General features: G+C 39.7%; 5 protein-coding genes across 10 annotated transcripts; 2 read left to right on the top strand and 3 right to left on the bottom strand.

The window, feature by feature from the left end:
- Positions 1-143: 143 nt before the first annotated feature.
- tpx2 (TPX2 microtubule nucleation factor) lies at positions 144-5,000 on the bottom strand. Of its 5 annotated transcripts, none has more exons than XM_049752041.1 (15): positions 4,843-5,000; positions 4,487-4,603; positions 3,595-3,681; positions 3,373-3,463; positions 3,231-3,290; positions 2,921-3,038; positions 2,473-2,641; positions 2,246-2,384; positions 1,924-2,137; positions 1,714-1,809; positions 1,465-1,632; positions 1,241-1,387; positions 992-1,103; positions 696-862; positions 144-328 (listed from the first exon to the last, which is right to left on the bottom strand). In XM_049752041.1, exons 2-15 carry the CDS (start codon positions 4,587-4,589, stop codon positions 218-220), a joined length of 1,782 nt encoding a protein of 593 aa, XP_049607998.1. In that variant the 5' UTR covers positions 4,590-4,603; positions 4,843-5,000; the 3' UTR covers positions 144-217. The 5 variants fall into 5 exon arrangements, with proteins under 5 accessions (XP_049607998.1, XP_049608001.1, XP_049608000.1 ...); XM_049752044.1 differs by having other exon boundaries at positions 3,388-3,463; XM_049752043.1 differs by having other exon boundaries at positions 3,601-3,681.
- Positions 5,001-5,444: 444 nt separating this feature from the next.
- LOC125987693 (rho-related GTP-binding protein RhoA-C) lies at positions 5,445-10,650 on the top strand. 2 transcript variants are annotated; one of them, XM_049752051.2, is made up of 5 exons: positions 5,445-5,610; positions 6,773-6,928; positions 7,261-7,381; positions 7,462-7,592; positions 7,976-10,650. In XM_049752051.2, the coding sequence occupies exons 2-5, from the start codon at positions 6,773-6,775 to the stop codon at positions 8,147-8,149; spliced, it is 582 nt and encodes a 193-aa protein (XP_049608008.1). In that variant the 5' UTR covers positions 5,445-5,610; the 3' UTR covers positions 8,150-10,650. The 2 variants fall into 2 exon arrangements, with proteins under 2 accessions (XP_049608008.1, XP_049608009.1); XM_049752052.2 differs by having other exon boundaries at positions 5,540-5,637.
- On the bottom strand, positions 9,299-13,377 carry tpk2 (thiamin pyrophosphokinase 2). Its single transcript, XM_049752046.1, is given in 9 exon segments — positions 9,299-11,181; positions 11,268-11,364; positions 11,443-11,575; positions 11,964-12,057; positions 12,060-12,081; positions 12,457-12,587; positions 12,648-12,711; positions 12,834-13,075; positions 13,148-13,377. Coding segments are annotated over 9 exon segments (900 nt in total). The 5' UTR covers positions 13,218-13,377; the 3' UTR covers positions 9,299-11,134.
- Positions 13,378-13,503: 126 nt separating this feature from the next.
- gmeb2 (glucocorticoid modulatory element binding protein 2) lies at positions 13,504-18,359 on the top strand. Its single transcript, XM_049753345.2, has 10 exons — positions 13,504-13,767; positions 13,988-14,128; positions 14,227-14,309; positions 14,657-14,781; positions 14,950-15,053; positions 15,449-15,606; positions 16,210-16,272; positions 16,351-16,488; positions 16,610-16,732; positions 17,003-18,359. Exons 2-10 carry the CDS (start codon positions 13,989-13,991, stop codon positions 17,635-17,637), a joined length of 1,569 nt encoding a protein of 522 aa, XP_049609302.1. The 5' UTR covers positions 13,504-13,767; position 13,988; the 3' UTR covers positions 17,638-18,359.
- Positions 18,360-19,081: 722 nt separating this feature from the next.
- Positions 19,082-20,894, bottom strand: pdyn (prodynorphin). The gene is made up of 3 exons (XM_049753347.2): positions 20,720-20,894; positions 20,456-20,592; positions 19,082-19,785 (listed from the first exon to the last, which is right to left on the bottom strand). Exons 2-3 carry the CDS (start codon positions 20,576-20,578, stop codon positions 19,231-19,233), a joined length of 678 nt encoding a protein of 225 aa, XP_049609304.1. The 5' UTR covers positions 20,579-20,592; positions 20,720-20,894; the 3' UTR covers positions 19,082-19,230.
- Between the last annotated feature and the right edge of the window lie 1,837 nt (positions 20,895-22,731).

Here is a 22,731-nt window from a genome sequence, read left to right as displayed (position 1 = left end):
ACAACTATGCAAATCACCTTTGTTCTTAAAAATAGGCAAGTACATAGACTTTGCCCTTTCCTCAGACATGATCACTGCCAACCTTGCAGGCACCAGAGTGGACAAACCAATGTGTGCATGTATTGCTCAAAAACTGGAAATGGTTATTCGAACATGCGAACTTTATTGTAAAAACGCCAACTACAGACAAAAACAGGAAATAAAAATAAAAGGATGATTACAAGCGGAAGCGGTCAGAAAGGTTTGGAGACTGTGGGACTGTGAGTGGAACCTCACTTTTCTTCACTTCCACAGTCTTGTAGTGGCGAATGGGTTGTGCCTTGTGGACCTGCAGGGTCAGAAGTTGGACATCTTAAGTATACGCCCCCCTCAATTAGGCCAAATATTTCGGAGACCTCAGCAGTAAAAAATGCTTTGGCTTTCACTAGATGTATGAAAAAATATCTATAGTATGGATTTAAAAAAAAAAAAAAATATTTAGACTATTTTCATCACGACCAAAAGCTGATTTATTGGTTACACAACCCAAATCGGTTTTGTACGTTGCTTTAATTCACATTCAAAAATATGCAGTTTTACAGTGTTTGTAACATTTACATCTTGTTCCACGTGTCTTAAGAGCACTTTAGCTGATAACCTCTTTAGAGGGAGCTGGAACAGACACCAAAATAGGAATGTGATGAATTTTTACGCACTTGTTGGTGTCGAAGTTCAGCGAGCTCTTGTTTCAGCTTCTCCTCTTCCTCCCACTTCAGTCTCTCCTGCCGAAGTGCTTCGTCAGCCTCCTTCTGACAAAGATGCTCCTGAAACCTTTCACGGCTTCGGGCGCGTTGCTCGGTTGCCAGCTCAAAAGACTCCACAACTGTGGAAGAATCAAGTTCACAGGTGGGTCAGCCAGAAAAGCATTGCTTCACCTTCAGCTTTCTCACTCGCTCATTCCAACCTTATGGAGATAAGAACTCACAAATGCCAGACTACCAGCACATCTTACCTACTGGGGGGCGATCCTCCTTTTTCGGCTGGAAAGGTTCTTTTTGGGTGACTGTGTTCAGCCTGGCTTTAAATATTGCTGCCTCCTTTATTTTTTTCTCCTCCTCTTTCATCTACTCAAAAGAAAAGTTTATTAGTAGACGCTTTAGAAGGAAACTTGTCAATCAAATTGCCTTTGAATCATGTGTTCAAGCAACCAAGAAAAAAAATAGGTCCATCGACCGGTTGAGTGTTACATATTCTTGAGTACCATTTGTTCCAAGCGGTCATTCTTGACTGATCCACGTTCATCCACCAGAAGTCTGAAAGGCTCGGGCTTTGTGGGCTCCAGCTTCTTCTTTTCAGGGAGATTGATCTTGTCAAAGTATGGCAATGGATGAGCCTTGAACACTGGAACCTGCAGGTGATAATTTATTCATCCCCACTGTTTCTTGTAGGAACATTTGGAGGGCCAAGTGACTAATGGAATCTTACCTCCTGCTCCTTTTGCTGACTGATCTCCTTGAGTTTCTTCTTCTCTTGCTCCCTCTGCTCAAATGAGAAAGGACACACCTCTGTGTGCCGCTTGTCCTGCAGCATGGGCTGGAATGGCGTGCCAAATTGAGGAACTGGAGTATGCTTGATTGAAGGCACAGGTTTCACCTGAAAAGAGGTCTCAGTGTCATTCCATGCAGGACGGCGAAGGAAGTCCACTCAAGCGCTGACTGAACACAAGGTCCTCACCTCTTCGGCTTTCACGTCAACACGCTCTTTCTTTGCGAGGGTGAAGGCTGGTGAATGAGGCACGGTTGCGTGCTTCACTTTTTTCATTGGCACTCCCTGTTGACAAAGCATAAGAGCTAAATGACAAAAACAGTCTCAAAAGGCTTCTCAAGGCATTGACAAATATGAGCCACACCTCCTGATCTACGACAGAGTCCAATTAGAACTCACCACTACTCCTTGCAGGATCTTCTTGGGCAGTTCTTGTGCTTTGAACGCAGACTGAGGCTCATCTTGGGGTTTGCTTGCCTGCCTTTCCTGGAGCCGCTTTTCAATGTGCATGGTGAAAGCCTCTTGTACAGTGGGCTCCTTCACCACCGGTTTCTTCACAGAATCTCTTCTCTCAAGAATTTTTTTGTTCAGCTCTTGGGCTTTGAAAGTTGACCTTCATAAATGCGGTAACAAACAGTTTTTTTTTTAAATTGACTCCTTTGAAAACATAACACTATTTAAACAGTGTAAACTCCTGCTTAAGTGTGCTGACTGAGCTTACTTGAGACGTTCCTCTTCCTTTTCAGCCTCCAGTTGAGCACTGCTCTTAACTCTGATGGGTCGGCTCCTCAGTCTCGTTGCGAACTTTGGAGACTGAGGTCGAGTGAGCTGCAATCGCTGGACCTTTGCTTTTGGCGGTCCTGTTAGAATCGTTTGAAAACGGCCGTCTGAATTTCTTGCGTCTATCACTAAATATATACTGTGCACAACAGAACAAACTTCCAACACCTTTGGCTCTTTCAATCCGACTCAGCTCACGGAAGCGTTGAGGGGTTCGCTTCTGTAACTGCATGATGTGTTCGGCCACTGGTACGTAGACGGATTTGACCACCTTTGTCTTGTTACTCTTTAGTGGCCTGCCAGGTTTGTCCACACTGCAACCACCGAGCACGTGTGTCTAACAAAACAGATGCAATCCCGTGAGATGGAGGGAGCAATCAAACTGCTCACCACATAGGTGGCCTGTTTTTTCTAGCATTAACAATGATTTGTGAGTGCATTTTAGCTGTGGTGGACATCAGATACACACAATCATAAAACATTTTAGGAAGTTGGTATGCATTCTACGTATAGCACGTTGTTCTATGGATCCTTGAAACGTTAAGGCCAATCAACGCCCTCTCCATGAACTTCCACAACAGCATTTAACAGACTTCTAGGTGGCGATGTTACTTACTGATGTGGAAGAAGGTTCTTGAGGGAGACTCTCCGATGAAGTCAATTCAGTTTCTCCATCACAAATTGCTTCTGCTTCATTGTTGACGTCACTGCAGATCTCCACTTGGTCCTCGGCACTGTTATAGTTAAATTTCAGTTACATAAGCATGACTGATACCACACCTCTATAATCAAAGTATACCACCACCAGCAGCTTAGCCAATAAACCCACAAAGTATTCACTGAAATATTGAAAAGGTCAACATAGCGGGCTCTTCTGCCCTTTGCCACGTCATCTTTTCATGCCAATTTAGGGAATAAGCACTTACCTTTTAGACACTTTAGAACGCCGTGAAGACGGACCATCTTGCAACTTCCGCTTTGAACCTCTAAAAGAACAAAATGCTAGTTCTAACAGCAACATGTGCACATCATTCCAGTTACGAGAGTTAAAAAAAAAAGGTTACGCACGCGTCAGACAGGCACCTGCTTGGTTCATCTTTGGGCTGCGTTTTTCCCATTGCACCACTGTCATGTGGTTTAGAGTCAGCAGACTTTAAAACTGAAAATAACAAACAATGTTCTCATTTCATATCAGGCAGTCTAAATCACTTATGTGGTCGCGCGAGACATACAGGATGAGCATTATGTGTGCCTCCGTCAATTGGAAAACAATGTACAAATAAAACTAACCAGCACCTGTAACCGGAACTCTCACTGGGCCGGCAATAGTTGTAGGATTAGGGGTTCCACAATGTGGCTGCTCGATGGCTTGTCGATCTGTAAAAATAAATCAGTAATGACCAATTTAAGATTAACAAACAAGTAAACAAATAAAGTGCTTATGGTAGAAGGCGCCATAGTTTTAGAAGATGCCACTTAAAATGACTAAAAATGTTTGTAATTTTAAGGCGTAAAACATGACTGTCAGTTTGATTGCCCAATCTCTTAAACTTTACAGGATATTTCTTGCCACAGTACATTCGCTAGTTTAGGGGCACTGTGCCAGCGCTCTCCCTCCATACCTCATATTACTGGCCTAACAGTGAGCCCAGCTTTCTGCAAACAAGTGGCTCTTTTGCCCTGGAATTTGGGTCATAAGTCTAAGTTTGGTTTCTTGTATTAAAAAAAAAAAGCGGATATATATGGATATTAATGCATTATCATAGTGTGTAATAATCACAATTTAATTTCAATTACTTGACAGACACCCAAATATTTGTTACAGTCAACTTTCAATAGTGTTCCATTTGGACAAACCCTTCATTTTTGTATAAACTTTCCTTCACCACATCATAACCAGGGCCTACATTTGATGTCCTGCATAATTGTTTCCGTTTTGTACTTATGTAGGACAGGGCAACATGTTTTGCATCTTCAGTAATTCTGCTTAATTTGGTAGCCAAAGTTTGGACAAAGCAGCTTCATATTCGACCCTGTAGATACGTATATTAATGGATGTCAGCTAAGGAGCATACCAAAGCCAAAATAGGGCGTAACCCACTTTCGATCACAATTTGCTGTTGTCAATCGATCAGCCATATTATAAAAAATATATATCAAGTCGCAGTGAGTGAATACTTACCGAACCATGCATCATCGAAAGACTCGTTGACTAACTGCTTTAAGTCGACGACGTGGGAAGGCGCGTCGAACTCATATCTGTCCGCAGGACAGTCATCCGCCATTTCGCCTAAAAGCACTGCAAATAAAAATACTGTATATGTTCACCAAAAAGTGTAAACAAAATATTAGTTTGTAGCGGAGCAAATGTTTAAGCTTAGTTGACGAATACACATAAACAGGCGACCGCGTTGCGTGAAGCGTTTCTTAAAGTTGAAGCACATTAAAATAATAAACCATTGTTTAGCAATTTGAAAGTATGCTTCTTGCTACCGCTGAATGAAAAGTTATTAAAGTACTGCTAAAAAAAATACTTACGGTATATGAGCGAGAGACGGAGTGCTACAGAAAGTGCGTGGTGTTTATTCTGGAAGTTTCAAAATGCGTTACCCAATGGCGGTGCTTTTAAACGATCCAATCGCTGCCTTCGTGCTCGTTACCTCGACGTTTATTGGTTCAGATTTCACATAAATCGAACTCACCAGCGCCCCCTACCCAGGCAAACGCTGAAATTTCCCAAACTTTTAAAAACCTCAGAAACAAGAACAGGAAGAAGTGAGGCAATCATGATGGTCGGTCAGACACAATTTTGGTATTCGGATGGGTCACTTTAAAATTAGAAAACTATTTAGACTAGTTTATAAAGCGAGGCATTTTTTTTCGTTTTTGTGCTAAGTTTTCAAGAAAATCAGGGCATATATTTATTTGACCACCTCATCAAAGGCACACTTTTTTTAAATAGGATATTTTATATTATACTAAGCGCAACCCTGCAGATACTCAAATACTGCTGATACACAGAAAAACAAGAATTGCAGTGGAGAACCTTTGGCATAGATTACTTAGGGTGTTATCATACTTAGGGTATTACCATCAAGAAAATACAAAAACAAGATGGCCATCCCGACGAATGCAAATTGTCTTTTTAGACATTTTTTACTTCATTGCGCGTCAATTGTACGTACTGAAGGCGGGGCCGGAGCATGAGGATACTGTTTCCTATTGGCTGAAAGTATGCATGGTGATGACGCAATCTATCAGCGCTTAAGGAGGAACTGATAACCTCGACAGGAAAACCAAAGAAAGGCGAGTATTTCAAGGCTAACATTTTAGGTATAATATTATACGTTCGTTTACGGTTTTAATTGTGTTATGCATATTTGTTCTGTGTGTATATCAGAAGCTGCTAGAAAGAACAGAATACAAACTGTTGCTTGACAAGGGACCAAAAAAAAAAATAGTCGGGACCAAAATAAGCTAGCTGTTAGCAGAAAGCTTTCTGCTAACAGCTATCTTGTTGGCGACAAATTAGCTCTCACAATATTAAAAGAACAGAGCAAATGGAAGCAACATTGAAACGACGGTAGTCAGATTCGACCTTTCTCTGCGTTAAAAATGTGTTTCCTTGGTAAACGGTAACCCATAGTTGAGTTGGCAATATGTCGCCGATTCGTTGTCACCATTTTTTTTAACTGCCTAGGAAGTGAAGTTGTTAAAAAAAAAATGCAATCGAGATACTTGGCAATATCAATAACCCGTCAATAAAGGACCAACGCAATTTAAGAAGAAATTTCTTTAAATGATAATCCGATCCAAATGGTGTCCCGCTTACTTATACATAATGCAGCAACACAGTGCCTCTGCCTCATCCACTCACAAACATAGCTGCACCATGACTTAGTTCTTATAATATATAATATCATAGCTAAAAAAGAACAAAAAAATAAAAGATCTCACAGCCTTACTTTATTTGCTCTTTATCGGCCGTCACAATTAACTTACCCTTGTGGCGATGCTTTGCTCTCTGTTCTATCATACAGTAATCCCCGCATAGCACATCAATTAGTCACAAATTCACCAATTATTTTGTGTGTGTCTAATCTTTAATCCATTTATTCTTAAAGGCATTGTAAACTGAGTTTGAAATGATCTGAAACAGTTGGGGAATAATATTTTTAGTATGTTTAACATTTACTGTCAGTTTCATGGTTTTTCAGTATTTGTGGCAGGGCTCGATCCCTATTTGTGGAGTTTCATTTATTTCACGTTCAAGAGGTGATATTTTTTGTGTGCTTGATTCAGGAAGGGTGTGTCTTGGTTGTAAGTAAAGTAGATGCAGAGTGGGCAATTTTCGTTTGTTCAGGTTGAGCGATAACTTGGACAAAAAACGGAAGCTACAAAAAAGCCCAAAAAATGTCTGACTCATTACAGTAATTTATCCCAATTTTCATTTGCTTGCTTTCTTCAGATGGCTGCGATCCGAAAGAAACTAGTCATAGTTGGAGACGGCGCATGTGGCAAGACTTGTCTGCTCATCGTGTTCAGCAAGGATCAGTTTCCTGAAGTGTATGTGCCAACGGTGTTTGAGAACTATGTGGCTGACATTGAAGTGGACGGGAGACAGGTAGTGTGTACTGGTTTTCCTTACAGAAATCCAATATTCTTTGAACAGTGTTTACTTGCAGCAGCTTTTGGTCATTGCTATGTTTGCAAGAGAAACATGTCTCCTGCCGCTGTTATCAGTGAACATATGTAAAAAAAAAAAAAAAAAAAAAAAAAAAAAGGATTCCCTGCATAATTTCAGATAGATTTCTTGTGTTTACATAGAGGTCAGAAAAGTGTATCTGAAATCATAACATGGTGTCCATCTTTAAGAGTAGACCATTAAATGACAAATGGCAAAGTGAATCATCTTACCATGACATTTGTGATGACACATTTTTGAAATATTTGCAGGTAGAGCTGGCTCTTTGGGACACGGCAGGTCAGGAAGACTATGATCGCTTGCGACCACTCTCTTATCCCGACACAGACGTCATCCTCATGTGTTTCTCCGTTGATAGTCCCGATAGTTTAGGTGCCATTTCCGCTTGCTGTTCTTTCACGTTGATCTACTCTGGGGGTCTAACACGAAGTTTTCATTTGTGTACAATGTAGAGAACATTCCCGAGAAGTGGACACCTGAGGTCAAGCACTTTTGTCCCAATGTCCCCATAATTCTGGTGGGGAATAAGAAAGACCTCCGCAATGATGAGCTCACACGTCGAGAGTTGGCAAAGATGAAACAGGTGAGGGACATTGATGCTGTATGACGTGATTCTTTTGCTGCAGTTATTTGAACATATTTCGCTTTTCTGTCCATTAAACTGATCTTAATGAGCCCATGTGACAAAATAGCAATAATACTGACAAGCTAGCGGCACCTCAAAGTTTGACCACAATCCTGTCTATGACGCTGTTGACTTTCATACCAAAACATCCCATTGTAATGAGTTATATTTGGAACAATTGGTTCCAGCATCCAAAAAGCCGCCACCATTCATTAAACCTTTATCAACAATATTAGCTAATGTTTTAAGAAATTAGAAATACATGTGTGTGTGGACATGTGTGGTTTTATTTTTTATTTTATTTTTTTTATAAATAATGTCGTTTGACATCTGGTTACCAGGAACCTGTGAAGTCAGAGGAAGGAAGGGAAATGGCAAACAAAATCTGCGCCTTTGGCTACCTGGAGTGCTCAGCGAAGACCAAGGACGGCGTGAGGGAAGTGTTTGAAATGGCCACCAGGGCAGCACTGCAGGCTAAGAGACGCGGCAAAAAGGGCCTATGTCTTGTGCTATAAAGTAGCAAGCAGGCCACACAGGAAGCAAAGTAGAAGGGGAACCAAACCAGGCCGAGCAAAGCCTAAAAGGGGTCAATTTAGTTGAGTCGAAAATATCAAATGGGCCAAAGGGGTGATGGTCAATTGCTGTGAAAAAAAAACAAAAAAACATTCAAGTTTAATGTTAGAGCAAAGATATTTGTTCAACCAGAATGTATTGTTTTGCATTCCTTCCCCAGAAATTCCAATGTTAATTCATGCCGACTAACATTACTCGAAACCAAATTTTTGTATTGAATTCTAAAAACTACCGTAATTTCCGGACTATAAGCCGCACCGGACTATAAGCCGCACCAGCTAAAATTCAGGGATATTTTAGTTTTTTTCTTACATAAGCCGCACCGGACTATAAGCCGCACGTGCACATGAGTTTTTTTACAAAGAAAGACACAGAAAGCCGTAAAAATCCATAAATACGCCGCGCCGCCATTTAAGCCTCAGGGTTCAAAGTAACCTTCTGAATAAAATGCATTCAAAGTTCACATTGATTACAACTTGTTTTTGGTGAGCAAAATGTTAGAAGAATTGAATTTAAATGCTGATTGATTGGGTTTTAATACAATGCAGATGGTCCAAACAGCACCACTGCTTTGTGTAATCTCTGAGTCACATGGCAGAGTATGAAAAAGGGTTTAGAGCCCTTTGACGCAGGTCACCTAGCGTGCATTCCTACTAAAGCTCATAATAGTCACAAGCAACACAGACAGAATAAGCAGCAGCCATAGTAGTGTTTCAAAATAGTATTTTTGTTGTTGTTTTGTTCTTCAAGATACCGCACAACAGTGGTCCACAGCCTTTTTGCGAGTGTATAAAAGTGATCAAATCATCACAAAAATCACGAAAAAATCGTATATAAGCCGCACCTGACTATAAGCCGCAGGGTTCAAAATTTTGGAAAAAAGTCGTGGCTTATAGTCCGGAAATTACGGTATTTTGTACTACTATTTACCCTAAAATAAACGCTTCAATTTAGTCCGTTGGATCCGACAGTGGCTATTAATAAGGGGAAGAGTGTCTGTCATCCATACGATGACACCTGAAGTGGTGGTGTTGCTAGCGTTTGTGAGCGACAGTCACAATTTAAGCACAACGTTAAAGAAGTTTCCATGCTTTTTTTTTTTTTTTCATCTTAAATTTCTTTTATTTTTTATTTCAGCACATTCACTGATTGGCCCGGCTTCTTTAGCTTGTGACAAAGACGGCTTACAAACACATGATTATTGCTACCAACTTGTATTAACTTTACTACTAAATAGCTTAAAGCAAGCTTGGGCTTTGCAACTGCAAGAGGAACTTGTCAAAAAGAATTCTAGCCTGATGCTTGAAAGTACTTTGTCTAAACACGAATGTTTCTTTGTATGAAATCACCTGCAGCATTAGTAGATATCATTGTACTTGTTCAAGTGCCTTGACAGGTTTGGGTCATCTTTTGTCATCAATTGACTTTGACCACATTGTTTTTTTGAAACCTTGGCATTTTTAATATAGGGATGTGTAGACTTTTTCTTTTTCAAATATAGCTACTGTGGTAGTTAAATATTTGAACAGTTTAATGAAAAATGTTTTATCCAACACATTTGTGTACACCCTTTTTTTTTGAAAGTGCTTAAATATAAAACAACATTCCATGCATTTGCTTTTTTTGCATGTCTATGCCTTAAAGATACAAATTATACATATTTGTCAACATTTGCATGGAGTTAAGCTGCACACGTTTTACTCTTTGATTGCCTTTTTGTTTTCCTCCTTAATATCAACGCATTTTTAAGATATTCACTGTTGTGATGAAAACTAGAAAATAGTTATTTTGAAGAAGAAAAGAAAGCTGAACTCAAAAGTAAGATATTCTGGAGGCACGGTATAAAGAGGGTGGAATTCGCTTGTCAAGAAAATCATTCCAGCATTAACCTATATCCACTGTACTTGTCACACGACTGTTGAGAATTGCTTTAGTTGCAATATTAGGTTCAGTATTTGACCTTGAAATGTAATTAGTTTTTGAGGGTAAATGATGTGGAGTAACAAATGACTATGCAGTACAATTTTCAACTCAAATTTAAAAAAAATATTACTTGACTGCATATATTTCTACTGTAGGATGTTTACTTGTGCTTCTTCAATTTTTAAATTGGTTGAAGCTGGTTGTGATGTTTATCAAAATGGGTCCCCTGAAACCACTGCAGAGGGAACAGTGACAGTAAATGGTATTTTTACCTTTGGACAAGGGAGATAATTATGGCCTTAAATTCCTGTTTTTATTTCCTTTATTAGAGACCTCAACCAGCTTTTACATGAGAAAATACACAAGAGCCAGTGTTCCCATGGTGTCTCTATGTAATCAGTTTTCTCACATCATATGTGGTATATTAATTTAATCGAGATGTGATATTTCACTTGCTTACATTGTATTCAGTCAGTAAAACTCAGTATAATAAAAGTAAAAAAAATATTGTGAAATGTAATTGATTAGGTTTTTTTATATACATATATACATGTAGTATATATATATATATATATATATATATATATATATATATATATATATATATATCCCTGTTGTGAACTTGGTAATAACGCATTATTGATGTCATAAAATTGTTTACTGTCAATCACATATTTTATGTTGGTATGTGGCAACAGATCTTAGGTTTTCTGCCATCAAAGATATCCATGCCTTCGAGTGTTTGATTTTTTTTTAATTATTATTCAACATTCACCAAACATAATACTTTTTACACTTACATTTATAAAATTAAACTAAGATTAAAATAAGAGGAAACGGTCATGTTGTCTTATTATTCCATCGAGTTTACAAAGGTTTTGAGGGCTCTTTCAATGACAAAGTATTTTACTGCTCTGATAAAACTGCTACTATCATGATATATCCATGCTAATTTCTTCCAGGAAGTTAGGATGACTGTCTCGTTGATTACTACTGATTTCTTTCTATAATCCTTGATGGAGTCCGGACACAAACTCCTGGTAAAAGGGTTCTGAGAAAACAAGAACCACATGGAGACTTAGTTGAACAGGTCAACAGATCGGATCTGTGCATAACCCATTCCAGAACGAGACTAACCTCTGTCAGGCTCAATAAAAGAATGTCTAATGAGAAAGTCCAAGACCACCATGGCACAGTTGGGTTTGAAATCTTCCGTGGCCAGTAGTTCTTTCACCTGATGAGAAAAATGCATTTATAAGAAATGACATCATCATTAGAGCCTGGAGTATTTAGAGGTGCCCTTTGGTCTCACCTTCTCTATGGGCAGGAGGTAGAATTCCTGTACTTCTCCATCGCCTACTCTGGGCTTGAAGGCAAGAGGAAGTTCCAAATCAAAGACAAACTGACTTTCTGAAAACACTCCCTCTCCGTCTTCGTAGGTGTAGCTAGAGAACAATTCCTCAAGTGATCAGTGGTACTCAATTTGTTTTGAACGTCAAGTACAGTAAGTCATTTTACGCTAAAAATAATGTTTCATGACAATATCATCACACTGTTGAAAATGATTAAGTACATGCTGTTTTTGTTTCATTTTCCCAAACAGCCAATGCAATTCCCCACTGAATTATTTGTTTTAAACACCAATGAGGGCAAATTTTTTATTTACAATGACATGTTGGTTTTGCAAAATTACTCAAAGGACAGTGTTCTGAATTTTGCACAACTCTTAAACAACTTACCTTTTCACAGTTCTTTGATGTTGACAGTAGTATTTGATATATAGTCTTAACATTAATTTTGATTTGTGAAATGTGCCAAAAAAGGTCGACGTACCTCACTGTGGATACCGGGTGGGCCTTTTCTGCAAGCGCCTCTGGAATGCATGCCTCTTCTTGACATTCTTTCACTAGTGTGTGCTTGATGCTATGCCAGCAGCCAAACCGCCCGCTGCCTTCAAAGACACAAGGCCGATCCACTGAATGTCTTTTATGAGGTGTTGATACAACACAGAGAAGGCTGTGATTATTAATACAAGGCATTTCAATTAATTAATCGGGAATACTTTGGTTTAACATTCCACAGTAATACAATTGCCATTATATTGAACATTAAATACTACACACGTACATGTTGATAAACATTGACTTGAAAGAATCTAAAATATATAACAGTGTCTTTCAAGGCAATAGTTGTAGGGCCATTAGCTAATTATAGTCTAAGTATGTGACCAGAAACATTTCTATTTCATCTTCATGTCTTTGGCTGAATTTGTTTATGCACAAGTGCATTTATTTGAGCTGCTTGTTGTGATCATGTTTGTTCTCACCATGTTGTCAAGTAGTCCAGGATAGGTCTGCTTGGTGAGAGAGCGTCGCGCTAACCACATACAGACGTCTCCACTCTCACTAACTGTGTAACCATTGATATGGACGCCATAACGCTTGACCCCAAAAAGACCTGTTGAACAAGTTGGATGAGAATCACATGGGACACTCACTATGCAACTGGGTGACTTACTGGTAGCTGCTCTTTCCATCCACATCACTGGAGGGTCTGAGAATTTGTCCATTACATTGTATCTCTGAAAGAAGAGAATATGTTTTCAATTCATATTGCATCTTTCCAGCAATAATATGACATTGTAATTGTATGTCAATGTTTATGATAGCAAGCATGGTCCACCACTGCTGTAACACGTATCACCTCATCTCTCCAACCTTTGAGGCAGCAAAGTGAAGATTCACGTCTCAGGTTGGACAGAACAACGTCCACTGCCTCGGACCTTTTGTCGTAAGAGTCCAGATTGTTGCACAGTGACAGAGCACCCCCAAGTGGCTTTTGGAACACATCTCCGTAGCATGCCAACTGCGAGGCTACGTGCGGCATAATCCAACCAATTTTGATTCCATCTATCTCAAATCGAAGACAATTCGCACGACAAGAGCCTGCAAATGACATTTTTGTGAGTGGCCCGCGTTCCGTTGTTGTGTTAACGCTACATGACTTCAAGCAATTACCTGGCAAATAAAAGTTATTCATTCGGTGGAGGAGCTGGAGTACCTTTTCTGTCCAGACACTGTTCGCCATGATAAACTCTAAGCAAGTTCGGACAGAGCCACTTTACGTGCTTCACGTTGCTCTAGCCAGTCGGGCTAAAGCAACAACCTGAAACCAGAGATATTAAATTATTTGTCGACATTCCCTGCTGAGCAAGGCTTCTTCTCGGTACAACAGCAGTTGCAAACAGAATTGCGTGAAATTGCGCCATCTATTGGTCTGGAATTTTTGGTGCGTACTTTAAGATTTTTAGTCAATGTAGGCTTCCGTAAATTGCAATTGACTAACTCGGCGGTAGATGGCGAAAGTCACCGATGTTGGATTTTAAATCACCGTTAATACCGAGAAGAAGAAGGACCAGCTGCGTACTAGTAATATACAGTTATAGGAAGTCTCAGGAGGATGGAAACTTGTATTTCAAGAACTGTACACCCAAAGTATTTTGTGCATTTTATCAAATTAGATGGAAACCAGCTCAAAGCCCAATTGCCCCTCCATAACTAGTTTATAGGGACCTGGAGCTACTATTGTGCTAGCGTTAACTCAGCTAGGTATCTGCTAAGTGGCTAACATCAGCAAGGTAAGATTTCGTCCAAAAAATAATATCATTGTAATAAAAGAAGTGATTTTAGCTGCGCTACGCCTCTTTACCATTCTTCCTAAGTATGTACGGACTTGACAGGTTTATTTGAACTGTAAATTACTATAATAACAAATGTATATATCGCTCTGTCTATCTCTATTCGCCTATGGATTTATCTATCTTTGTATGTCTATTTCTTCATATGTGTGTTGTGCAGCATGGCCTTGGCTGAGGTCAACTTGCAAGAAATGAATGAGGTCGTGATAGTGACAATGTCTGATGAAACTGTTGAGGGCCTCTCTGTGGTGGAGGAGGATAAAACAGTGATGGTAGCCACCCAGCTCATCGATCAGCCAGGGTTTGTACTTTGTAACAGCACAATGAAAAGCCATTACCAGCAATGCTGGATCCTTTTGCACCTTTTTTCTTGTTGTTTCATTTTGTGTGTCTTTTCAGAGCTCAGGTCCTCACAGTCACTCAAGTAGAAACTGATGATACGAGTAAATCAGATCCCTTGTCCAATGAAGAAGCAGTCATTGGTAAAGTATCTTACATTATCTGTTTAATAATATGTACATTTATCCGTCGATCATTTGGTACCGGGGCGCACAAGAAAGAATAAATAACTGGCATTATTTCTGTTTTGTTTATCTGAGTCTGAATGATTTTTTTTTGTTAAAATATGACCACTGCTCTAGAGCAGCTACATCATTTCATATTAGACAATGTGATCTATTTTCATAGAAATCCATAATTAAGTTCAACCCCCAAATGCATTGATAACATCTGCCAAGATCTTACAGTTGACAAACTGGAATCAAAATGACAATCAGTTCTTTATTGAGTTATGTCATTGTGTTTTTGACCCCGTCTCTATATTTTGCAGTGAAGCTCACAGAGGAAGTGGATGCGGAGTCTGATGTATTCTACCCCATCACGTGTGGAGACGCCACAGGCACGTTGGTGTGGAAGAAGTTTGTCTGCCCTGGGATCAATGTGAAGTGTGTCCAGGTACCTAATCACTCTTAAATGCATTCTTCCATTTACATGAGTATTGAAGCAAAGTTGTTGCAATAATCAAAGAGGAAGTAATGTTACAAAAATTTTTTGGATGTGAATACATTCTGGGCTTAATCTAAAAAAAATAATACACCCCTGATTGTGTTTTGTATTCTTCAGTTTAATGATCAGCTCATCAGCCCAAAAGAGTTTGTCTGCCTTGCGGGCAAGTCGACACTGAAGGACTGGAAAAGAGCTATCAGACTCAATGGCACCATGCTCAGGTCTAATATATTTAAAATATTGACTATATGTATGTACATGAAGAGAGAAAGTAGTAGTTTAATTAATTTTTAGTGTTTGTCAGTTAGTTGTTAGTACACTTTTCAAGTATTTTTTGGAAGAGTTTTTAATGATTTTTTTTTAATTGTAGGCTACGTTCTTATTATATCAATTATGATTTTTTTTGCCTTTATGCACTATGTAGTATGTTTTTTAATTCAATGTGAGCAGTGCAATTCATTTTAGTATAAAGGTGCAACAATGTATTAATATTTTTGATGATCTTTTTTTGCTTTGAATTTCAGCTTCTCAACAGTAAATCTTTAGTAGTTTATTGATAGTGTTAGGGAACTCCAAAGACAACATGTAACGGTAACCACAACTTTTTTTTCCCCAGGAAGATCATGGACTCCGGCGAGCTGGAATTCTACCATCACGCAAAAGTCTGCTCCAACACCTGCCGCAGCACCAAAATTGACCTGTTGGGAACCAAATTGGCTGCCAGCTCAGACCAGTCTGCCGACCTGGCTGCTGCCACCTCATCCACTGCTAACTGTAAGTAGATGAGCCTCCAGCTCGTGGGTGTGCGATGTGCTACTTTGTGGTCCGTCCTTCCTTTAATGCTTTGTCTCTGTAGACCTTCAAAGAACACCACAAATATTGCACTGTATACTGGATATGCCCCCAAGCTTTAACCTGTCAACTATAACTCCCCCATCTATTCTCTCAGTATGGAACCGTGTTTTTGTTCCTGCGTGTTTGTTTGGCCTTCGTGGAGGTTTGTGAGTCATGCCCCAACTGGCCACAAGGCTTAGTTTACCACGGCCCTGCTCGCACACATGCTTATACACTCACTATATATTTTTTAAATTGTGTAAACAGTTTGGCCTTGGTGAAGGCCTGTGCATTGGAGTGGCATAGAGCTGAAGTGCATCATACTTATTGAGAACTCTTTTGTCCCATTCGTCTAAAAAGGCGCTCAAACTCAGTTTGTTCAAATAATGTATCAGTTATGATAACAGCTGGCCTAGTTGCCCTTTTCCCCATGTTGTTCTATACTTGTTTGCATGTTCAGTATTGTGTGCAGACAGCTTAGAGAGAAAGAAGAGAGAAAAATACTGAGGGGTTTGTTGAAACATTGTGTCGTTTCCATTATAGTGAATGGAAACACCCGCCCAGAGGGGTCAGAGGGACCTTCAGAGGGCGTCACAGCCGTTGGAGGTGCTTCTAAGTCTTTGCACAGATTAAAATTGTGACAGCTTTCGATGACATTCTGTTCACATGTATTTGGATGTGCAGAGGATGCCGTGTCATTCTGGCGTGCGCTGAAGGACGCAGGGCTGCTGGAGGAGGTGATTGAGGACTTCCAGAAGGAGCTCCAAGAGGTCCTAAAGGGGCTGCATGAAAGAGTGTGTGAAACATCACTGCAGGTCAAAGGTTAGAATCCCCTTCAGTGAAACGGATGTTTTCTGATTTGCCGTGGTATGAACTGAGCCGTATGATCCAGTGTCAGGACCATCAGCTGACGCATTTAACGCAGAGTGGTTTGTTTCGTCAGATGCCGCTTTGCTCGACAGCATTGTGCACAACTTTGGAATGCTGGATCTCGTCAAGAAGGTTCTGAGCAGTCATAAGAGCCAAATGGACCATTACAGAGAACAGTACACCAGCAGCCTCGTTGGTAAGTCATTGTGGAAACAAACCTTTATGATCAAAGGCCACATTTAATTTTTCAAAGTGATGGGTCAGGTTGTTCATAGATTATTTTGAGTTAATATTTTACAATTTGCAATGAGTCAACCAACAGTTTATTGAATTAGATAAAGTGCATCTGTGTTTTAAAAAAAAAAAAAAAAAGGTAAAAAATTATTGACCAGTGTAAGTTGGAACATCTGGTTCTTGCGAAAAGAGGCATTACTATTGTTTGTCTCAACATCATGTCTGTGTACAGCTCTGGAGCAACAGTGTGATGAGCACAGAAAACGAGCCAAGGAGCTGAAGAGCAAATCTCAGCACCTCAACAACGTCCTGATGAACCTCAGCCCTGGATCCGCAGCCCCGGCCCCCAAGCGCTCCCGAATGAGCCGCGCTGCCTCCAGCCCGGCGTCCGCCATCCCCGCGCCCGCACAAGTCACCCTGCCTCTCAGCCAATTAAGTGGCGTGCCGCTCGGTAAGCTGCTGACTGTGGCGGGAGCTCCGGCGGCCTCCACCCTGAGCGGCTACACTCTGCTGACCTCGCCGCTCAACGGCTCGGAGCTGACGGCCGACGCTTCCAACCTGACGGTGCTCTCCGCCGTGGCGGGTCAGGAGGGGGCATCCTCCGAGAGCGGCGCCATCGTCTCGTCGACCTTTGTCAAAATGGTCAGTCCTCAGTTCCAGTTGGTGACACTGCCAGCCACGTTGCAAGGCCTGGCCAGCTCACAAAACACTTGCATCACGCAGCCGGTCGGCACCATTACTGTGGTGGACGCCACGGCAACAACTGCAGACATTTTCCTACAGGGAGTTGAAGCTGGTGAAAATGAAGAAGGTCAGCACAATGAGGTGAGAGGGGATGACATGCAGCAGCTGGTGGAGCAGCAATGATGGCAAATTAGCATTTAGTTTGTTCAGGGACACATTGTTTTCCATTTTGTTTGTTTGTTTGTTTGAAATGAGAACATTTTTGTTTGAGAATGTATCAAAGACCATAGCAGTATTCTCACCCATTTAGAGCGGTTAATATGGTAACCGGTGAACCCAATCATATTTATAAAAACAATATATATATATATATATAAAAACTCTGTTGTATTAAAAACTCAGGTTTTTCACTTAGGTCAAAGCAGTAGAAGTATTGCTTTGCCACCATCTTGATGCCCAGGAATTATGTTGAAATGAGCTGAGGAGCTTAATTTGGACAAAAGTAGTGCTTTTATATCATCTACTGGCATCGATAAACAAAATTATTTTTCAAAGGGTGTCAGTTCCTCAGATTTTCACTATTTGCGGCAGGGCTAATTTTTGGCGACATTGAGAGTAGGAATGCAAAAAAGTGCCTCAACCAAAGATACATTGTAGAAAACAGAGAAAAAGACATGAACACCCTGTGGATGTCCTGCAGGTGTTTAATCGGTTGTTTTCTCTCTTCGCTGATTTATTTGTATGGCAGTGTGTTGCAACACAGACGACCACCAAAATGTTCCAAATACCTCACTTTTTCATTGGTAGTCTGAATTGCTCATTAGAATATGTTGCAAATATCACTCTTCAACATGAAAGATTTGATTTGAATATTTTAATTTATGTAATAAATGCTTTAGCGAATATTACGTATAAAATATTGCATCACTTCGAAAGACAGTTGGTGTATGGATTTGCGCTAATGCAAACTTTTTAAGCAAACGAGCAATAATTCATGTTGATAACAGCTACTAAAAGCTTCACCGTTGCTTTCCTAAATTGTTTAAAAGACTACAAAAAGACAACAACCTTTAGAATCTGATCAGGTAGGGATGAAATTTGCACTACAAATTGTTTGAATATTATTAGATTAAAAGAAACATTTGTAATATTGTTCGTTTAAGTATCAACATAGGTATTTATTTTGCATTTGAAAAGCTGAGCCTTACCAAAAACAACACAATGGCAAATAAATTGACGATCAAACAAACCGACTTCTGCCAGTAAAAATTAGATTTATAATTTTGACAAAGGTAATTATGACGCCTAAAAAAAGTATCTTTTGTACTTTTCATGGCCACTAGATGGCGGTACAGACATGCTAACGTACTGGGGGCGTACAGTGAAAATATGTTATTACATATTTTGTGACTGACAAGACGCCATGTCAAAATTACGAAAAAAATGTTTTATATTCTCAGATTAGTTCTGTTCTAGTTTTAAATCTCGGAACGAATTAAATAAAATAAAAAACGCGGTCAACTTTCATCACTTTCGACAAAATAAGGGAAAATATTTACGTTTATTCCAAATTGTCGGTAGATAATAAATTGCATTTGATTTACCTTTGTGGACAAAAGTTCCAGTCTTAGTTTGATTCATGGTTTTATTAAACAATCAAAGACTTGGAATTCAGAACCGCACAGACAAGAAGGCAGCAAGTACAGCAGGCATGATTTGGGCTTAAATAGAAGATGAAGTAAAGCTGCAGTGAGCGTTCATTGCGCTTTACGCAGTTCATCTCATTTCTCCACTCAGGTCGTCGTAGTAGGACGAGAAAGGATCCTCGGCGGAGCGCACCGAGATTTTGAAGTGGCGACGCAGGAAGCCCCCGTAGCGCTTGTCCCACTTGATGTTGTTCAGTTTAGGTCTGATGCGCCTCATGAAGCCCCCGTAGCGCTTCTGAAGCTCCTCGGGTTCCTCGGATTCGCTTCTCTTGGACTTAGGGCCAAACTTGCGTAAAAAGCCGCCGTAACGTTTCACGTGATCAGAGGCGCGGAGCGCGTTTCCCTCCGGGTTGTTCTCCGCTTCTTCTGCCGGCACATCATTTCCTCTCTCCCCGGTCTTCTTCAATAAGTCCGCCACTATCTCCGCAACGTGCTTGTCCCGCCAAGAGGGGGACAGTAGCTCCTTGATGGTCTGGTCCAGCTTCTTCAGGAACTGCGCGTCGGCTTGTTTGCTGGTCCCATCTTCTTCATCCTCTTGCACCTTCTCATCTTCGTGTCTCACGTCTTCCAGACCCGCAACGCCTTCACACAGCGACGGCTCATCCTCACACAACAACCCGCACCACTGCAACACACCCATGGATAATTGTGTCATTCCATTAATAAATAAAATACAGATCTGGGGGGAAAAAAATTAAAGACCAAAAGCACTAACGCTTTGTTATTTTTAACGTGTTTTTATTTTTCTCAAATATGTGGTCTAAATATTTGGAATACGGGTGTTGTCAGTGTTTTTTTTTTAAATAATTAAAAAAAGAAAAATTCTCAAATGTAATATCTAATCTGCTTATCATTTTGCAGTTGTTTCTTATTTTTCCCCCCAGAGATGCATATAATGGCAAAGCAAAAGCAACTTTATGCATAATTTCAAAATGCACAGCATATCACCCAACATAATTTCCAGGCTACATTAGTTGAAATTGCAACGAAACCATAATAAAAATTGAAATTGTATCAATCATTTTTCATTTTTTTTTGTCCTAGTGTGGAAGAGTACATTTTACAGCAGTAAAAGAGCAAGAAATAGATATTGAAAAAAAACATCCTTAAAAAAATGCAAGCGCAATCTATCGTACTCACGTTCCTTACAAAATAATGTAATTTTACATTTATTACTTTTTAAAGAGAAACTATTCATCCCTTGAGGAAGATTAAAACAGCTACAAGCTTCAACACAAAGACCCCAAAATAGCAAATTTCATAAGCACTTGGAGTAGAGTTGCCCATCTTCTTACCAAGCTACTGTAGGCGCCGTTGGGCTTGAAGATATTCTGCAAGCATTTATGACACTGCGAAGAACAATGCGCGTGCATGGAGTGGGGCAAGCTCAGCATCAGCACCAGCACATACCACTCCATCCTTCAGCAAATTCCTGACAACACACATAAGAATCACAAGATAAATATGATGATGTTGAAAAAGTATGTATAACTCCTCCAAGAGAAAGTCCACAATATAAATGCACACACAGTGTTGTAAAGATAAAAGCAAAAGAGTACCGAAAGTTTGTGATGACGTGTTGATCAAATCCACCATCAAATGTCTGCTTGCTTTGGTGCCTCTAACTCCAGTGCTTGATTTCTCCTTGTTGCCTCTCTTTTTATTACAGTGATCAAGGCAGTGTCACTGCATGCGCATCAACGCAGTTCCCCAGTGCACCAATGAGAAAGAACCATAGTGCGTAAATATGCCTGGGGAGATTCTGACAACACCTACGCACAGAAAAGAAGGCACGGGGGATAAGGGTAAGGGATTTGGCAATTCACGCATTTGCTCCAACATGTATCATATTCTATACGTCTCGCGAAATGAGCGGAGAACAATGCTTCACTTCTTAGTATAATTTGCAAAAATAGGCTACAGCCCATGAGAAGGAAGAAGACACTGAATCTGCATATTTTGAACTTTCACAACTTCCTGTTTATGCTCAGTAATGCCAGGAATGTTACTCTATTATATACTTTCCCCCCCCCAGTAATGATTAATGTTACTTTTCTGAGTGAACTAATCTGACTACAGTTACAAATTCACGATTTGTAAAGTGTCAAATAAGATTTACTTAAAACAATTTATTTTAAGTGACGTCTAGAAAAACTTGTGTTGAGTAGCCACTTATGGTAGGTGAAATGCATAAAAAACAATTAAAAAAAATAAAGAAAATTATTTATATTAGGCAAAAAAAGGGTTCCATTTGTTTATGACAAAAGAAGCTTCACTCTTAAATGTCAGTTTAAAAAAAGGTCGACTTCCAATTGAGTATTTCCAAAACCTTGTTGTCAATTTTATGTTAAGCGGGGTTCTTGGCGAGTAACTTTATACAATCAAATACTCCAATCAGTAAAGTAGCAAAGTAACTTTTTCAAGGTACCTAAGTGTGGCAACACTCTTTATGGTAAAGGATTTCCTTGATTTGTGACTTTTCTAAAAACGTGGGTGCTATCGTTACCGTGGAGAGGAAAATCCATCCTTAACTTGGGTCATAATTTCCACTCCGTATTATTTTGATCAGATTACAATTCAAAACATAGAGTAGTGCATCAGCTTCAATGCCTTGCTGATACCCCAGAGCGTCTTTTCAGTGAGCAGCAATGGTCGGATTGAATTAAAGATAACGTGATGTCGCACTGTGTACAATAGATATACACACTGGCTGTTATCAAGTGTGAACTGTTAGGACATGTGACATGAGGACAACCGCTCTGTTGTCAGTGGAGGTAAATTGGATGAAAACATGCAACATGCAAGTTGTTTTCAATAATGGAAAATCCCTCCCTGGCGTGTTTTCTGGAGTGAGAATATAGGAATCAATACATTGTGCCTATGAAAGGATGCTGAGGATGCTTCCTGTGGTCTTATTATAATGAATAATACAAAGGCAGACCAGTGCGTTATTTCTCTCCGCTTAGTCCATTCAGTCATTTTTTTTAATAAGCCATTTATAAAATAGACCGCAAACAGAACCTATCAACATCAGTGCAGTGACTGAGCTACGTGGTGGCCAAAGTGGTCAGGAATAAAATCTAAATACAATTTCCTTTTTGTTAAAATCTGAATGATTGATTGATTCTTACAGTCATTGTTAATTTTAATTTTTCATCCATTGAGATGAATGAGCAATACTGGTTGTGAGAATGTCCCCTCCATTTTTTGGGCCAAATTCCACGCATTCAGTATGGTTGTCCTTAAATAAAGATGATAAGCAATATAGAAAATGGATGAGTTGATCATAGACATTTCCTAATATAAATAAACATATCAATAGATAATACAGGAATGGCCAATTACAGTATTAGCAAACCCTTTTCGGGGCCCACAATCTCTTAAGAGGAAGGAAATAGATTCTGTGCTTTACACACAGCTAAAATTCAACATAGAGCTGATTCATATAATCATAATTCTAAACTGTCTTCCTCTCCACAACAAACAATGACCATAACACTGCAGATTTTGAGTTGAAAAACTTGGATGGAATATTGAACACAATGATTTTAATGTCCCATGAGTGCTACTT

This window comes from Syngnathus scovelli, chromosome 2 (assembly GCF_024217435.2).
Source record: "Syngnathus scovelli strain Florida chromosome 2, RoL_Ssco_1.2, whole genome shotgun sequence".
NCBI classification, from domain to species: Eukaryota; Metazoa; Chordata; class Actinopteri; order Syngnathiformes; family Syngnathidae; genus Syngnathus; species Syngnathus scovelli.
The sequence above is the reverse complement of the archived record's forward strand: the minus strand, read 5'-3'. Positions and strand labels throughout refer to the sequence as shown.

Excerpts from the sequence above, each read along its gene's own strand:
- tpx2 (XM_049752041.1), bottom strand. The coding sequence starts at position 4,589 with ATGGCGGATGACTGTCCTGCGGACAGATATGAGTTCGACGCGCCTTCC. Across the intron at positions 3,464-3,594 it reads AGTTCCGGTTACAGGTGCTG|TTTTAAAGTCTGCTGACTCT; the intron begins GTTAGTTTTATT and ends TGTTATTTTCAG. Across the intron at positions 329-695 it reads CTGAACTTCGACACCAACAA|GTCCACAAGGCACAACCCAT; the intron begins GTGCGTAAAAAT and ends CTGACCCTGCAG.
- LOC125987693 (XM_049752051.2), top strand. The coding sequence starts at position 6,773 with ATGGCTGCGATCCGAAAGAAACTAGTCATAGTTGGAGACGGCGCATGT. Across the intron at positions 7,382-7,461 it reads TGATAGTCCCGATAGTTTAG|AGAACATTCCCGAGAAGTGG; the intron begins GTGCCATTTCCG and ends TGTACAATGTAG. Across the intron at positions 7,593-7,975 it reads AGTTGGCAAAGATGAAACAG|GAACCTGTGAAGTCAGAGGA; the intron begins GTGAGGGACATT and ends TCTGGTTACCAG.
- gmeb2 (XM_049753345.2), top strand. The coding sequence starts at position 13,989 with ATGGCCTTGGCTGAGGTCAACTTGCAAGAAATGAATGAGGTCGTGATA. Across the intron at positions 14,310-14,656 it reads CAATGAAGAAGCAGTCATTG|TGAAGCTCACAGAGGAAGTG; the intron begins GTAAAGTATCTT and ends TATATTTTGCAG. Across the intron at positions 15,054-15,448 it reads CTCAATGGCACCATGCTCAG|GAAGATCATGGACTCCGGCG; the intron begins GTCTAATATATT and ends TTTTTTCCCCAG.
- pdyn (XM_049753347.2), bottom strand. The coding sequence starts at position 20,578 with ATGGAGTGGTATGTGCTGGTGCTGATGCTGAGCTTGCCCCACTCCATG. Across the intron at positions 19,786-20,455 it reads ACGGCGCCTACAGTAGCTTG|TGGTGCGGGTTGTTGTGTGA; the intron begins GTAAGAAGATGG and ends GGTGTGTTGCAG.